Genomic DNA, 16,483 nt, shown 5'->3' with positions numbered 1-16,483 from the left:
GTATGACAGGTCCACACCACCATGCCCAGTCATTAGCTAAGATGGGATCTTATTAACTTTTTGCTTGGGCTGGCTTTGGGCCATAATCCTCCTAGTCTCCACCTCCCAGGTAGGTAGGATTACAGGCTTGAGCTACTGTGCCAGGCTTGGTCTCAGGCATTTAATGTTATACTTGAGCTGGGCTCTTCTTTCATCCACTTCATTCTCCATCCACACTCACTCTCTTGGTAGTTTCATCCAGTATTGTGATTTAAAATGGGACCAAAAGCAATTAATCCTAAATCGGTATCTCCATAACCTCTTCCAAAATTTAGCCATATGGAGAAGTGATTATATGACACATAACTTTGATATATCCCAGAAATTTCAAATTGGACACACTCAAAAGTGATGTCCTTATTTTCCCTTCAAACCTCCTTTTCTTACAGCTACTTCATTTCATCAGATGATAAATTTATTCTTCTAGTTGCTTAAGCCAAGAATTTGGTAATTATCTTTGTCTTGCTTATAGTATACCACAGTGAGAACTACTCTGAGAATATAAAGCATGGTAACTACCCTCTTCTACAGATGCATAGTAACAAAAATATATAATGAAAACACAAGAAAATTGCTTAGGGATGTTGTAAGGCAAAAGTTAATAAACATGGAATAATCCATAAGTGTTTATGTACTTCCAGTCATAAACATAGTCAGGGATTTAGAACTGGGATCAGTCACCTACAAAACTACTGTGTAACGAAAAGTACAAAAGTTGTATGTAAAACTGCTTGTGTGACTAGGAAGAATTTATATTTACCTGCAACTGGAAGAGTTGCTAAATTTTTTCTTTATTACTGTGATTACGCAAATTCTCTTCTGACTGGGGACATATGACATTGCTAAATACCTGTTTCTCTTTATGTAATGTTTGCATTATTCCAGTCAAATATACCAAAGTTTCCAGAGGTGTTCGAAGGTATTTTACTTCCTCCAAGTTCATTTCTCTTACAAATGCACATATAATCAAATGAGAAACCCAGTGGCACATTTAAAAATATATTGAGAATATGAACACTTTTATCACCATCACAGGTGCTACCTGTTCAGAGCCACCCTTCATGTTGGCTTGATCACTGTTATTCTTCTAAACAGACTCCCTACAGTCAGTGCTAATGCACTAGAGCCCGCTCGTTTTTTTCTTTTATTCATATGTGCATACAATGTTTGGGTCATTTCTCCCCACTTCCCCCCACCCCTTCCCTTACCTTGCCCCCTTCCTCTCCCCCTCACCTCCCTCGCTACCAAGCAGAAACTATTTTGCCCTTATTTCTAATTTTGTTGTAGAGAGAGTATAAGCAATAATAGGAAAGACCAAGGGTTTTTGCTAGTTGAGATAAGGATAGCTATATAGGGAGTTTACTTGCATTGCTTTCCTGAATATATGTGTTACATTCTAAATTAATTCTTCTCAAACTAACCTTTTCTCTAGTTCCTGGTCCCCTTCTCCTATTGGCCTCTGTTGCTTTAAAGTTTCTTCATTAGTTCCTTTGCACTGAGGACATCAAATGCTATCTTGTTTTTGTAGCCTCCACATTTTTTTCCAGAGTGGTTGTATTGGTTCAGTTTTGGGTGATCACAAGTATCTAGAAATCTGTCCATTTCTTTAAGCTTTTCGAATTTATTTGAATATAGGTTCTTGAAGTAGTCTCTGATGATTTCCTGGACTTCCATGGTGTTTGTTGTTATCTCCCCTTTTGCATTCCTGATTCTACTAATTTGGGTTTTTTCTCTCCTCATTTTAGTCAGGTTTGCCAGGGGTCTATCGATCTTGTTTATTTTTTCAAAGAACCAACTTTTTGTTTCATTAATTCTTTGTATGGTTTTTTTGGTTTCTATTTCATTGATTTCAGCTCTTATTTTTATTATTTCTCTCCTTCTATTTGTTTTGGGATTTGCTTGTTCTTGTTTTTCTAGGAGTTTGAGATGTATCATTAGGTCATTGATTTGGGATCTTTCAATCTTTTTAATATATGCACTCATGGCTATAAACTTTCCTCTCAGGACTGCCTTAGCTGTGTCCCATAGGTTCTGGTAGGTTGTGTTTTCATTTTCATTGACTTCCAGGAACTTTTTAATTTCCTCTTTTATTTCATTGATGACCCATTGTTCATTAAGTAATGAGTTATTTAGTTACCAGCTGTTTGCATGTTTTTTAAGATGGTCTCCTTTTTAAGAGGCTTAATGAAATCTAATTTATTGCTTGGACTAGGGGAAAAGCCACAGCCCTCTTCTAGTTGAGGATCTTCAGTGTCATAATAATAAGGGATTCTCTTTGGGCTGCTAATATTAGTTTAGAGATATTTTGAAATATAATACTGTCCTGACATGTATACCCCATAACTTATGTCACCATGTCCAGGCTAAGAGAAATCATTTTGGCTCTTACTAGAAATTACATATAATCTTGGCTACATTTCTTCACCTCTGCTGCTGGCCCTGTAGAAAGCTAACATCCTATTTACCAGGATTTTGATGCTGCTTCTCTAAATGTTCTCATGCTCCTAATAATTCTTAACATAGCACATGTAAACCTTTACATCACTTCTGGAGATGATGTTACTTCAGATGATCACCCCAACTGTAGATCTAACCTTTGGAGATAACCTCATCCCCTGTACTGTAAATAATTTTACTTCAGGCACAAAAACCTCTTTCCCAGCCATGCCTATGTGTTACCAGAAAAATATCGCTGGTAAATACCTTGATTCTTGCAAGCAGCAGTAGAAGAATTCAAGCAGGACTCAAAGATTATAGTAGAACTAATAGTAAAATTTATTAGAAAAGGAATACTCTTTTAACATACTGAAAGCATATGAGAGCAAGGCAGCTGATGCCCCATAAAAGCTATAGCTGCCATAGTAATTAATTATCATACACATGAGATACATCAAGTAAGAAGCATTGCCTAATGAATATCATACACTTAGTTACTTGGACTAGAAAATTCACAGCCACACTACGTAAATTTTAAAAAAAGTACAGTTATAATTTAAAAAGTGAACAACATAAATTTACACCAATAGCTCATTGCTCTGGCCTAAATATATAGGCTGGACAAGATCAGAGCCAAAAAAGCGCTTCTGGGGACCAGGCAGGGCAGGCTCAGGGTTGCAGGAAGAGTGATTTCTTCCTGATCAGGAATATTGTCTTCAGCGCATTCACTGCAGTGCAACATTTCTAAGTCCTTCAAGGGCATCCGAATGACCTTCAGTACAGACACAGAGATGAACTGCGGGCGTGAACTTCCGTGAATTGGCCTAGGCTGGTGTGACAGTCCACCCACAGGGCATCCTAGGAAATATAGTCCGGTGCAAGCGGACGCAGAGAACACTGGCCCTGGACCGGTGGCAGCAGGATTTTGGATGAGAGAGAGTTTTGTTTACCCGAAGTCAGTTCTCTCTCCTACCGTACCAGCAAGGTAAGTTCACATCCTTAGAGAACAGGGCTGACCGCTCGGGATGACCCGGAAGACCTTTTGTCGCGGCCGCACCGCCTTCTGGGAAATGTAGTTTCCTGGTCTGGGCGCCAGTGTCTTTACGACACATGCAGGGCTCACCCCCTTCGTTCTGGGAAGTATAGGTCACCAAAAGATACTGTAAACTCTGACACGTTGAGTGTGTGTCTTTGTTGGCCGCGCTGGGACTACGGCTCCAAGCTGCATAATGTCTTAGGAAGCCCGGATAGCCGCAGAGGCTATCGGGAAGTGTGTCAGGAACTTTTGTCCCAGTCGCAGAGGACACTGGGAAAGGTGGCGTGACTCTTGGCTCATCCCAAGACAGTGGCAGTCCTGACGGCGGCGGTGCAAATCGGCAGGGACACCGGGTAACACAGGTCCCGGGAGGCAGCGGCGCCTCAGGTATGCGGAGATGCCGGCTCTGCAGCCCTGGAGCTTCGGGTGCCCCGGTTGAGTTTTCCCGCAGGCGTGGGGCCCGGGACGCCGTACGGCCGGCTCTTGCTAAGGTCCTGGGTCCACTCCGAGGTGTGACCTGGAGCGGGGCCTCCTTGGCCTGTTCTGTAAGGGGAAAGTGGCGATGGCGCTCACCTGGGGTGAGAAGTAAACGTGAGTGTTCCCTGTGCATGCTCAGAGCAAACGCCATCCACAGCTGTTTGAATGTTGCTTATTTGAATGACCCTTGCCAGTTGTCTAACCCTGATCAAATGGTTTAAATATGCCCTAGTTCTGCCATCGTTTAAAAAGCAAATCTAGAATAATATGAATGCCTAACCATGTGTAATGGTGAAGATAGAACAAGCTGATAATTCACATTATTAATGTTGACGAGTGTATCTCCTATGTACAAAGTAGTTGATTTTCCTTGCAGGTGGCACCTGGTAAGTGCTTACTCTGTGCCAAGAAATACCTTATTAGTTCACAGGGAGAGACTGGAGCCCCGGAGTGTGATTACCTGTGTGCTTTTCCATTATAGTGTGTCATAGAGCTGCAAGATAAGCCTTTTTGTTTTGTTTCCCGCCTTCCCTAGACATTACCAGGAGCCTGGAAAGAGAACTGCATAGACTACTGGAAATTGTGAAATAATGTCGCAGGTAAGTCAGTATGTACCCAAATATTCCTGAAACAAATTTATCAGGACTCTTGAGCATGTCCTTTGTTTTTCCTGGTTGCCACCCAACAGTCCACTTAGGGATTGGATCTATGGTTCCTTTCATTACAGAAAAACATGGAGCTGGTGGAGAGGCTCAAGTGGTAGAGCTCCTGCCTAGCAAGTATGAGGGCCCGAGTTCAAACTCCAGTGCTGGAAAAAAAAAAAAGGACTAGAGTAGCACACCAGCTTTGCAAGCTCGAAGCCCTGATTTCAAACCCTAGTCCTACCAAGAAAAAAAGGAAAGGATGGAGCCCAAATACCTCCCTTTCAGAGCTGTCCAGTTACTGGTATGTCAGTCTTGCCAGTTGATTCTTCCTTTTCGTTTATAATTCTCTTCAGATACTCTAGTGTATCTAAAATTTTAAAAGAATATATGTTCTGATCATTGGTTACTCCGTTACTACCACCCACCATTCCCACCCTGACCCAACCTAATTGGATTTATTGCAGTAGCCTCCTAGCTAGCTGGATCCCTTGCTTATGCCTTTAATACTCTTTAGTTTCTTTGTAATACAGTTGTCACAGTGATCCTGTTGTCATATAAAATCCTATCATTCTTGAACTTAAAATTTTTCAGTGGCCTGCGGCTCAGAATAGAAGTCAGAGATCTACAGTGGCCTGTGTACGGTTGGGCTGTTTCTCAGTGGTCGTACCTTTTCCGTCTTCTTTCCCCTTTGAGCTCCAGCCATTGCTTTCAGGCCTTGGAAGTTGCTGTACCATCTGCTCACAATAGTCTTCCCTCGATGCACACAAACTTGTAACTCTGCTTGATGGTTACACTCTCAGTAAATCTTCCCTGTTTTAAAATTGTTGTCACCTTCCCTTGCCCATCTCTTCCACTTCTTTGCCCTGCTTTGGTGTTTTCCATAGCAGCTCACTCACTAGCTATATAATATGCATGTGGTATATGCATGGGTTGTTTGTCTTCTCCTGCTGGGAGTAATACTTTTTGTTTTTCAGTATGCAGAGTGGAAACTTGCACAAAATGGATGTTTAATAAGTATTTCTTGGGTGATTAAAATGAGTGACCAAAATACAAATGGTGGGGCAGAATCATGGGGTGAAAGGTTAAAAAAAAAAAAAAAGACATGAATACATAGATTGCAGATGTGTGTGTTAGGTAGTCTTTCCCAAGAAAATTAATTGTTAGAACTGAAAAAAACTTCTAACAAGGAAAAGCCAAAGTGAAATAATGCCAAAATCATTCACTGATTCATCTTCTGAATACCTATGAAGTACCTGTTAGGAAAAATCATACATGGATTAGATTGAACACTGACATGCTAGACTCAAGCTCTGGTGCAGTGTCATTAGATGAGAACTTTCTGTGTTGTTGGGCATGTTCTGTATATGTGTTCTTGGGTACCATAGCCACCTGTGGCGGTTACTGAGGATAATTAAATTTAAATAGCCATATTGGCTAGCAGCTACTGTATTAAGCAGTACAAAAGTGGAAAAATGTAAGAAAACATAAAAGATATTAAGATAAGTGCTAGAACAAATATCCTAAGTTCTTTTGGGGACAAGACAAGTGAACACCCAGGCTGCCCAGGCAACTGAAGGACAGAAGGTGTTGGACCATCCCTGGGAAAATGAAGCTTGAGCTGGGTTGTAGAGGCTTATAACAACAGGGAGGAAGTGAAGTAATGCTTAACTGAGAAAATACCTTGAGAGGTAGAGAGGGCTCCAAGGCTCTTTTAAGGAACTATACAAATTTTCTAAAGTGGTAGTTCTCAAATGCATGATTTTGGCCCTGCTTGCAGTGCACCTGGGGGACTTTTGGTAATGTCTAGAGACACTTTTTTTGTTCAGTTGTCATAAGAGGATATGGGTGAGATGGTGTTGCTAATGACCAGCTTGGTGGCCAGGGCTGTCTTAACAGTATACAGGACAGCTCACTGCAACAAAGAATTATCCAGTCCCAATTGTCAGTAGTGTCACAGATGAGAAACCCTGGTTGTAAATAAAGAGCAAAGAGTATCTACTGATGAGAGTATGTGGATTGTCTTCTTCAAGCTATTAATATATAGTGACATTAATATGCATCCAAAACAAAGTATGAAATACTAAATGGAAAAAATGAAATATGTTTGCATTTATGGAGTAAGACATGTTTTATACATTTAGTATATTGTTGATTTTTTATTAGTCATATCAGATTTGTAAAAGTTAATAATTTAAAAGCCATTGTCAAAAGTAAAAAGTAGGAAAAAATAGAAAAAATTTCAGTCCATATGGTAAGGCTAGCATAACCCTGTAGTAACTGTGTAAGTCTGAACACAAATGTTTTTGAAAAAGTAAAGTTTTCCCTGGTACCAAAAGGGAAACAGGCTCCCTCACCCCTTTTTTAGAGTATTTCTTTGCAAAAAAAAAAGGTCTATAATTTTAAAACATTTCCTTATCCCTTTGAGGTACAAGTAAATCTTTTTACAAAGCTATACAAGCCTGTTGCCAGATTTGCTAGTCTGTGAAGTCTTTCTCAAGGGCCTTGGAGCCATCTCTTTGAGATGTAAACATCAAAGACATTAGAGCCCCTCTCTCCCTGCATGTGTAGGAATTGAGCTTAGGTCCTGACTATCACTTATAGCTACCTACTTATAAAGATACAATAAATTTTATTTATTTACTTTTTTTTTTGAAGTTTTAGCAAGGATTTATTTCAGTAAAATAGGATAAAGTATAGACAAGGAGGAGGGGAGAAACATTTCCTGTTCCCCATGCAGGAAATAAGAGCAAGACTCCAAGAATATATTTTACATATATATATATATATATATATATTTTTTTTTTTTTTTTTTTACATTTATTTGTTTTATGATTTTGGGGATCAAACTCAGGGCTTTGTGCATGCTAGGCAAGTGCTGTACCACTGCACTATATTCTCAGCCCAAATTCTTTCTTTTCTTTTCTTTGGCATAAAGACAGTTAACTAACACAGCAGATACTCCAACTAACATAAAATTTTGGATGAACTATAAGGTAGCAGATTGTGCTGTCAGTCCTCTTAGTTGAGGAAAATTTGTCATTTTATTTTGAAAATATTAATGTATCTGCCTGGCATTATAAAATTATGAGATTGCTTTCTATTCACACATCTCATTGGTGGATTACATGACTCAGTCTGATTTAATGCTTATTCAGTAATGCAGCTGTGTTCTTTTCTGTTTGTGGAGAGCATTTTCTGCATCGGCAGGAGATTTGATTTTTAGTGATTTACCCCCAACACTTGACACAGTTTAATTCCCCTTTAAAACTAAGGACCAGCTGGGCTTGGGACATATATCTGTAATCCCAGCACTGGGAAAGTCGAGGCAGGAAGATTGAGTGCTAGGATTACAGATATGTATCATCATTCCAGGCTGCTAGTGCCATTTTAAATGCATATATTATAATTTTACTAACCATTAAGTTATCAAACATTTAAGTTTCTTCTCAAGTTTTGGTATGTTAAATGATATTGTAAGTACTGTTGAGAAGAAATTTCTAAGCACATTTATGAGCATTCCATTAGAGTTTTGGTTTTGGTTTTTTTTTTGATATGTCCTTTTTCTTTTAACTCTTTTTCCTTACTCAGAAGAGACTTGGGCTATAGTTGAACCTAAGTATCTTTGCTGTTTCAGGTGACATTTAGTGATGTGGCCATAGACTTCTCTCATGAAGAGTGGGGATGGCTAGATTCTGCTCAGAGGGATTTATACAAGGATGTGATGGTCCAGAATTATAAGAACCTGGTCTCTCTAGGTAAGGGTATCTCCACCATCATTACAGTAGGGGAAAATCTTCCTTTTGCTACTCTGACTTGCTGGAAATCCTCCTAAATAAATGGCTGAATTTCTGTACCATGTTCCCAGAGGAATGTGCAGCTTCTTTGTTCCTTGTCTGAAGCTTACCTTCTCATTTTGGTGAATACCTTTTAACTCTTTCTTTGCTCTGTCTTGTGATGGCCTCTCATCCTTGAGAAATACAACTTAAGGTAGTTCTATATTCTTTCTATAAGCAGGTCTTTCCATAACTAAGCCATATGTGATCACTTTACTGGAAGATGGAAGAGAACCCTGGATGGTGGAGAAAAAACTGTCAAAAGGTATGTTTCTTTTTGAGTCATGTGAATCAGGCAAAGAAGGTCTTTTTAAAGATGCTTGTTGTTAGCATAGAGACATTTTAGTGATACCATGTTCAAGAGATCCCAGATATAAATGAATTGAAGGAATCCTTAGCTTATATTTTAGTTTGTTATTTTTTTTATTATGTTTTGTTTTCTTTTGTTTTTTGCAGTTCTGGGGGGTCAAACCCAGAGCTTTCCACATGCTAGGCAAGCATTATCAAACTGAGCTACATCCCCAGGCCTTCTTAACTTAGATTTCAAAATGATCATTCCACCATACTGAATTATTACCTGTCTCTATTACTCATGTCATCTAGTCAAAGGTTTTTGTTATTGTAACATTTCAGATCTCTTTTTTATTCAAAACAAAATAAGGCAAATTATTTTTTTCTTAAGTCCACTTAAGGAAATAGATTTATTCATGGCTTTAATCTAATATTGAATTAGATGTCAAATAGATGGAAAATCACTTTTCCTCTAAAGCTTATTTCATAGATCTATATAAACATAAGTATTAGAGGAAACAAGGAATTATTACAATATATTTCTAGGGATATTTTCTAAAGTCCAATAAATTATCAGATGATTTCATACAGATATTACATAAACTCAGAAAGACATCTTTGTGACACACAAAGAGCATTTAGATTATTGTGTTGTTAATGTTCAATAATAGTATAAATTCTGTATTTTAAGAATTTTAAATCTGGCATTGAGATTTATTGAAGGTTGGAGAATAAGGCTGTTAGGTACTTTGACAATAAATATAAACACAAAATGATTGCTTGAGATTTGGAATGTCTTCTACACTTTCTTTCAGTTAGCTTCATTTTTTTCCCATATACTAATCGCCTTTATTTTCCCATTTTGCTCATCACCTTATATTCCTGTTCCTATGAGCTGTGTTTTCATATATTTCACTGAAATATATGAGTTGTCATAACCATGTGTTTTCTAGGGACTTCATTTTAATTTTTTAAAAAATAGACTTCTCCTACTTCTACTATAGAAGTTTCTTTTCAAGAAGTATACAAAAAAGCAGTGCTTTGCTTTCTTGATGTATTTCAGATTGGGAGTCAAGATGGGAAAACAAGGAGTCATCAACAAAGCATATTAATGAAGACTCATCCCAAACAGTAATAATGGAAAAAAACATAAAACAGGGTTTTGAATTTTCAGATCTTAACAAGGACGTGAAGTATGTAGAGAGGTTGGAGAGGGAGCATGGATGCCAAGGGGAACATTTCAGATCACTGACCTTTGGCTTTCGAAAAAGCCCCATTGGGGAACGTGTTTACAAATACAATACCCTTAGAAGCATCTTCCATTTAAAGTCTACTCTTTCTGAACCACACAAAATTTCTGGTGAAGGGAAATCACAGAGACATGATATGTCAAGCAAAAACTTACCAAAAAAATCAATTATGAAAAAGGAGAAAATCAATGGCAGAAAGAAACATTTGAATTCTAGTGAAAATGTTGCAGCTTTTAGCCAGGGTAAATCTCTTACTCTTCAGCAGACTTATAATAGAGATAAAGTCTATACATGCAGCGAATGTGGGAAAGCCTTCGGCAAACAATCAACCCTTAATCGCCACTGGAGAATTCACACAGGAGAGAGACCCTATGAATGTCATGAATGTGGGAAGACTTTTAGCCATGGCTCATCCCTTACTCGACATCAGATAAGCCATAGTGGAGAGAAGCCTTACAGATGTACCGAGTGTGGAAAGGCCTTTAGTCATGTCTCCTCACTTTCTAATCATCAAAGCACTCACACTGGAGAGAAACCATACGAATGCATGATCTGTGGGAAGTCTTTTAGTCGTGTTGCACATCTCATTGAACACTTGAGAATTCATACTCAAGAAAAACTCTATGAGTGTCAAATGTGTGGGAAGGCCTTCATTCATAGATCATCACTTACTCACCATCAGAAAATCCATACTGGAGAGAAACCTTACGAATGCAGTGAGTGTGGGAAAGCTTTCTGCTGTAGCTCACACCTTACTCGACATCAAAGAATTCACACAGTGGGAAAACGATATGAATGTAATGTGTGTATGAAAGTCTTTAGTAGCCTGTCATTTCTTGTTCAGCATCAGACTATTCACACTGAAGAAAAGCCCTTTGTATGTCAGAAGTGTAGTAAGTCCTTCAGCCAGCCTGAATCACTCAATATGCATTTGAGAAATCACTTTAGATTGAAGCCTTATGAATGCAGTGTGTGTGGGAAGGCCTTTAGTCACAGGTCATCCCTCTTTCAGCATCATAGAATCCATACTGGAGAGAAACCTTTTGAGTGTATTAAGTGTGGCAAGACCTTCAACTGTAGTTCAAACCTCACTGTACATCAGAGAATTCATACTGGGGAAAAGCCATATAAGTGTAATGAATGTGGGAAAGCTTTTAGCAAAGGCTCAAATCTTACTGCCCACCAGAGAACACATAATGGAGAGAAACTCAATAGTGCAGTAAGCATGGAAAAGCCTTTAGACCACATGAGTCACTATATGTGTGAGAAGTGATGCTATGAGAGACTACGTGAAGCATTGTTTGTCATAATACACGGCAACCATAGATTCTCCCCTATTCAACACTGAAAAACTTTTATTGAAAATGTCTTATAATGTAGTGAATATGGGAAGACTTTTGGAAATAGTGCAGATTTTATAGTCTAACAGAGATATTGTAGGGAAACCAAATGAAGACAATACGAGGGAAAGCCTTGTCAGTATTAATTCCTCAATTGACCTAAGAAGACACGGGTAAAAACTGTACATATAGCAAATGTGGGAAAGACTGTAGACAATAGAAATCCCTTACAGAGTTATAAAGGAAAAAAACTGTATAGGGTACAGAGAATTTAGAAATGGTGGGAAGACCTTCAGTTCAAGTGCATCCCTCATTTTACATCAAAGAACACATACTGGAGAGAAATTCGATGTAGCAGTGTTCACTAAAAGTTATCTTGGTTGACATCAGATTACTGGTTGAACAACCTGAAGGATATGGGAATTACATGTAAATCTTTCTTTGCAGTGATACTATTTATAAACAAAATCCTACAGGAGAGCAGACAAGCATATTATCAATGCATATGCACTTGTAGCACTATCTTGCAATTTGAGTTCTACACAAATTATTTTTAGCTATTGGGTGTGTGAACTCAACAAACATTAATAATGTTGAAAATAGAGGCTATAGAATTAAGAATGGCATTAACCAAATTTTTAGTCTTTAATAAAATTTTGTTCCTAAGGAACTTTTACTGTGAATGTATTTCTTGCAAAACTTTTCATTTCTTCTTAAAAAAACTGATTCCACCCACACTATATAGTCTTTAATTGGAGACTTGCAAACCTAGAGGAAAATGGCCTGGCCTCTGTGCTAAGAATATTATTTCGGTGAGATAATTTACAGTTCATTTCCTGTGGGCTTAATTCCCCTACTTCAACAAAATTTGTTGAGCATTGCTGAGACATCTGCAATGCTGTGGGCTGGGATGTAATAATCCTGTAGTTCAGAGAACTTAGTGATTGTCAGGGTCCTAAGAGAGCTTGTTAAAACCGACTGCTGAGTTCCACATTTGTTTCTGCTTCAGTTAGCTCGATGTGAAGCCTTAGACTTGCATTTTCCACAGACTCTCAGGTGGCACTGATACTCTTTGTCCATACAGTACATTTTGATGATCATTGTAATAACTAAAACAATGTGTCCTGTCTCACAGAGGTTATGGCTAACAAAAGAGGTAGCATGTAAGTTGGAAATAACTTTTCCAAGGGTTATGAGAGCATAATTAAGAATCAACATATGGGAGACTAGAGCATGCTTGGCTGTGGGTGTAGTTTTTCATCTGAATCCTAAAGGATGAGTACCAGTTACCATTTATGTGATGAGTTCTGATTATGTAGCTGTATGCATATGTGTGTGTGTGTGTGTGTGTATTGAGTGTTGAATGTTATTCTAGGGAAAGCAAGTGAGCAAGTTTTCCCATGCTTGCTGCAGCTGGACTAACATTCTATTGTTTGGCTGTAAGCTTGTGGTTTTGAAGTATTACTGCTGGCAGCAGCAGGTGTTTCCTAGTGATGTGGGCTTACTTTCAAATTAGTAGCCTAGAAGTTGTCTCCATTACTTCTCTAGCCAGCATACCAATTTTGAAAGCATTGACTTTCTGCAATGTATGCCTTCTTTAAACACGTAAAGAGAGTGTTTGTTTTCTGTACTGAACATTGGCAAACAATTATGGTTTGGAAGTAGGATGGCTTCACATTTTTAAAGAAGATATGTAATACTTGCAGTAGCCCTGTGGTTTCTTATTTTGCGACTAGAAAGATAGTGCAGATTAATTTGATTTAGGAATACTTGGACACTTGTAAGCAAAGGGCAGTTGTACAGCTTATGTTTCAGTGGTTTTTTTTTTTTTTTTTGGTGGTACTGGAGTTTGAACTCAAGGCCTCATGCTGGCTAGGCAAGTACACTACTGCTTGAGACACTGCCAGCCCATTAAGGCATTTGAAAGTTGTAGTAAAATGTTACTTAAAAGAAGACATAGCATCAATATAATAACGTGGTATGGTTTCTAACTTTATGCAAAACACCCTGATACCTGTGGTAACTTAATTGAAGGCCAATGCATGAAGGAATATTCCAATAGTAGTTCACAGTAAAGATAGTGGGTTTGGGGTGGGGTGGTGTGTTTTAAATGCAAGGATTTATCTTGAAATTCTATGGGATATTGAAGGATCAGAGATTTTTTAAATTAAGGAAGTATGGCATGGTACCAGAATTTAGAACAGTTGTAATTAATTATTAGACTACCTAAACTGCCTGAATATATTTACAGGAAATGCTATAGCTTATTCTCTCCCATTCCATGCCTTTCCTCTACCCTCTGAAGCCACTGGTACTGCAAAGATGAACATCTTCATTTCCTTCCAAGAAATCCTTCTGAGCCATTTTGAGGGAAAATGTGTTTCTTGCCCCCAAGTACTCAGGAAACAAAGAGACCAGGTGGGAGGTCAGGCAAGAACACTGCAGGGCTGTGGGAAAGAAGAATACCTTACAGATTTGGAAAAAGCAGAATTAGGAAGCTTCAGGTTCCCACATGGAGGAGAGGTAAGACTTTACCGAATGAGATCTGAAGCCTGCAGATCTTCAGCATCCTCTCAGTACAGGGTCACCTGGGCTGCAAGTAATTGCCCTCTTCCTGAGTGAAGGTTATAGCCATGTCACTGAAGAGCACTGATGCCTAGATAGTCAAGCTCAAATTTTTAGCTGTGATCTAGTCAAATCTCATTAAAGCCTGTTGGTCAGTCATTGGTAAAGTGCTACAAAAATATCAAGGTATGTATCAGTAATTGCTTGCTGGGAGCTAAGCTCCATGCTGGGTTCCTAAGGAGAAGTCAGACACTGCCTTTAAAACAGCTTGCTATTGTATTGGAGAAAAAGGCCTATGCAGAAAAGTCATTGATGAAAGACAAAAACAATGACAATTGGCCTAAGAGGTGCAGAAAGTAAGTGCTCTAGCATTAAACATGAAAAGGGAAAATTTGTACTGCAATATATTGTTAATGGCAACAGCAACTGAGTCTCATGAGTCCTGTGTACCTGCCCTGCGTGCTGAAGGCTTTAGTTGCAGCATTCAAGCAATTAAATACTCCCAGCTCTGGAAGTGTGATTGAATTTAGTCTGTTGAGTGACATTTGCCAACTATATAACCCTGGAGACAGCTTATTTCTGTATATGTCACTACATATGAATAAGGTGATGTTACAAAGTTACATTTCATACGTCCACACCACATTCCTCTGATCATCAGAAAAGGGAACTTCCCCTGTAACCTGTGATCCGATTTGGGACCTTATCAACTAGAAAAGACCTCAAGAATCCCAGTTTGCTACAACCTTCCCATCTGTGTGCCAGCATCCTATGTTTGGGTACCCAAAATATGAGGAATCAGGGACCACTTCACACACCTGTGCAGAGACAGAAGTGATTGGGTAAGTACTGCAGTTCAACTGAACCTTCTCCCAGATCCTACAAAGCAGTTCAGATGAGTTGCATCCTTACTGTTAGATATGGCTTGGATCTTGAATGTTTCCCAAAAGCCCACATATTGAAGACTTTGTCCCCAGCCAATGGCACTGTTGGAACATGGTGGGACCTTTAGGAGGTGAAAATTAATACAATGAAGTGGGGTCACTGAGGTGTGCCCTGAATGGAATATTGGCCTCTCTTCCTCTCCCTTGCTTCCCAGCTGCCACCAAGTGAGCAGCTTCCTTTGCTGTTGCCCTGCCATAATATACTGCCTCCCCATAGGCCCAAAGCAGTGGAAGAAATCATAGAATGAAACCTCTGAAACTGTGAGCCAAAATAAACCATTCCTCTTGTGAGGGGAGCAAATGAGAAAAGTGACTTTAGGAATGTGAGCGGAGCAAAAATCAGAAGAATGTGAAAGAGCAAATGCAGAAGTAACTTTGTTTAGATAAGAGAAAGCGGAGGGTAAATATCTAAGGAGATGTGAGGAGCAGGCTTCTCACCAAGATAATAAAATACAGCGTTCTTCTAGTTAAGGGAGACAGAAAGGCATCTTTTAAAAAAAATATCCAAAGAGATGAGAAACAGGCTCCTCAAGGAAAGCAGCACAGCAGACCTCCCACCAAAATAGCAGAAGGTAGTTATAAAGTGTGAATGGCAGGACTCACCAAGATAAAAAAAAGGCAGTCATAAAATATAAAGGGAGGGCTTGAGGCCAGGATGAACTGACCAGACCCTTTTGGAATGTCCAGTTTGATAAAGATGGGCATGACCAGGTGATGGGATTCAGCAAGAAGTCAACTAGATGGCATCCATTCACAAACGTAGTTTCAAGGTGGACCTAAGTCGGACAAAGCACTCTATTATCCCCTAGACTTCAGCCATTCCAAGAATTATCCTTTTTCACTAATTCCCTCCTGTGCAGGGATCTTTGCTGTCCTTTCAATAAACTTTGTGCTTGCTTTACTCTGAACTCCTGGTCTGGCATTTTCAATCAACTTTGTCAGGATACAGACTCAGAATCAACATCCCATTTCACTCTTATCAGGCTGACTTGTCTCGGGTGCTTAATACAGTGAAAACTAACACACACCTTCCCAGCTCAATCCCAAAGAACTACCTGGTTCCCCTAGTTAGTATGGGCAGGCATGCCATATGGGAACTGAAAGACTACCTGTGGTAACAGAAATTCCAACCTTGTGTAGTTTCAGCTCTTACATTTAGGTGTTTAATCCATTTTTATTTAATCTTTGTATATGGTGAGTATAGCTTGGTTCTTTTACATGAGCATATCCACTTTGTCAGCACCATTTCTGGAAAACAACACCCTTTCCCCTTGAATGGTTTTGACATCCTCATTGAAAATCCACTGGCTATAAATGTGAGGGGTTTTATATGGGTTCCTCCTCCTTTCCTGTTTTCCTTATGTCAGTACCCATAAGGTTTTATGATAGATTTGTAGTAAGTTTTAAATCAGGTAATATGAGTCCTTCAACTTTATTCTCCTGTATTGTTTTAATATCTGGGACCCTTTAAAATTCTATATGAATTTAAGGATTAGCTTTTCCAGTTCTGAAAATAAATGCTATTGGATTTTTTTTAATAGGGATTGCATTAAATCTGTCTTTCTTCTTGTACAGTACATATATCTTAACAACATTATATCTTTCATTCATGAACATGTGTTGTCTTT

The 16,483-nt window shown here is 38.8% G+C and overlaps 1 protein-coding gene across 7 annotated transcripts in view; it reads left to right on the top strand.

The window, feature by feature from the left end:
- The window catches only part of LOC109679381 (uncharacterized), a 28,951-nt gene extending 16,935 nt beyond the window's left edge, over window positions 1-12,016 (top strand). Inside the window, exons 3-8 of one of the 7 annotated variants that reach the window (XM_074056938.1) lie at window positions 3,225-3,898; window positions 4,524-4,587; window positions 4,716-4,933; window positions 8,267-8,387; window positions 8,647-8,730; window positions 9,820-12,016. In XM_074056938.1, the coding sequence (XP_073913039.1) occupies window positions 4,892-4,933; window positions 8,267-8,387; window positions 8,647-8,730; window positions 9,820-11,279 (1,707 nt within the window). In that variant the 5' untranslated portion in view covers window positions 3,225-3,898; window positions 4,524-4,587; window positions 4,716-4,891 and the 3' untranslated portion in view covers window positions 11,280-12,016. The other 6 variants (XM_074056935.1, XM_074056936.1, XM_074056937.1 and 3 more) reach the window with 6 other exon arrangements.
- The last annotated feature ends 4,467 nt before the right edge of the window (window positions 12,017-16,483 follow it).

This window comes from Castor canadensis, chromosome 16 (assembly GCF_047511655.1).
Source record: "Castor canadensis chromosome 16, mCasCan1.hap1v2, whole genome shotgun sequence".
NCBI lineage: Eukaryota > Metazoa > Chordata > Mammalia > Rodentia > Castoridae > Castor > Castor canadensis.
The sequence above is the reverse complement of the archived record's forward strand: the minus strand, read 5'-3'. Positions and strand labels throughout refer to the sequence as shown.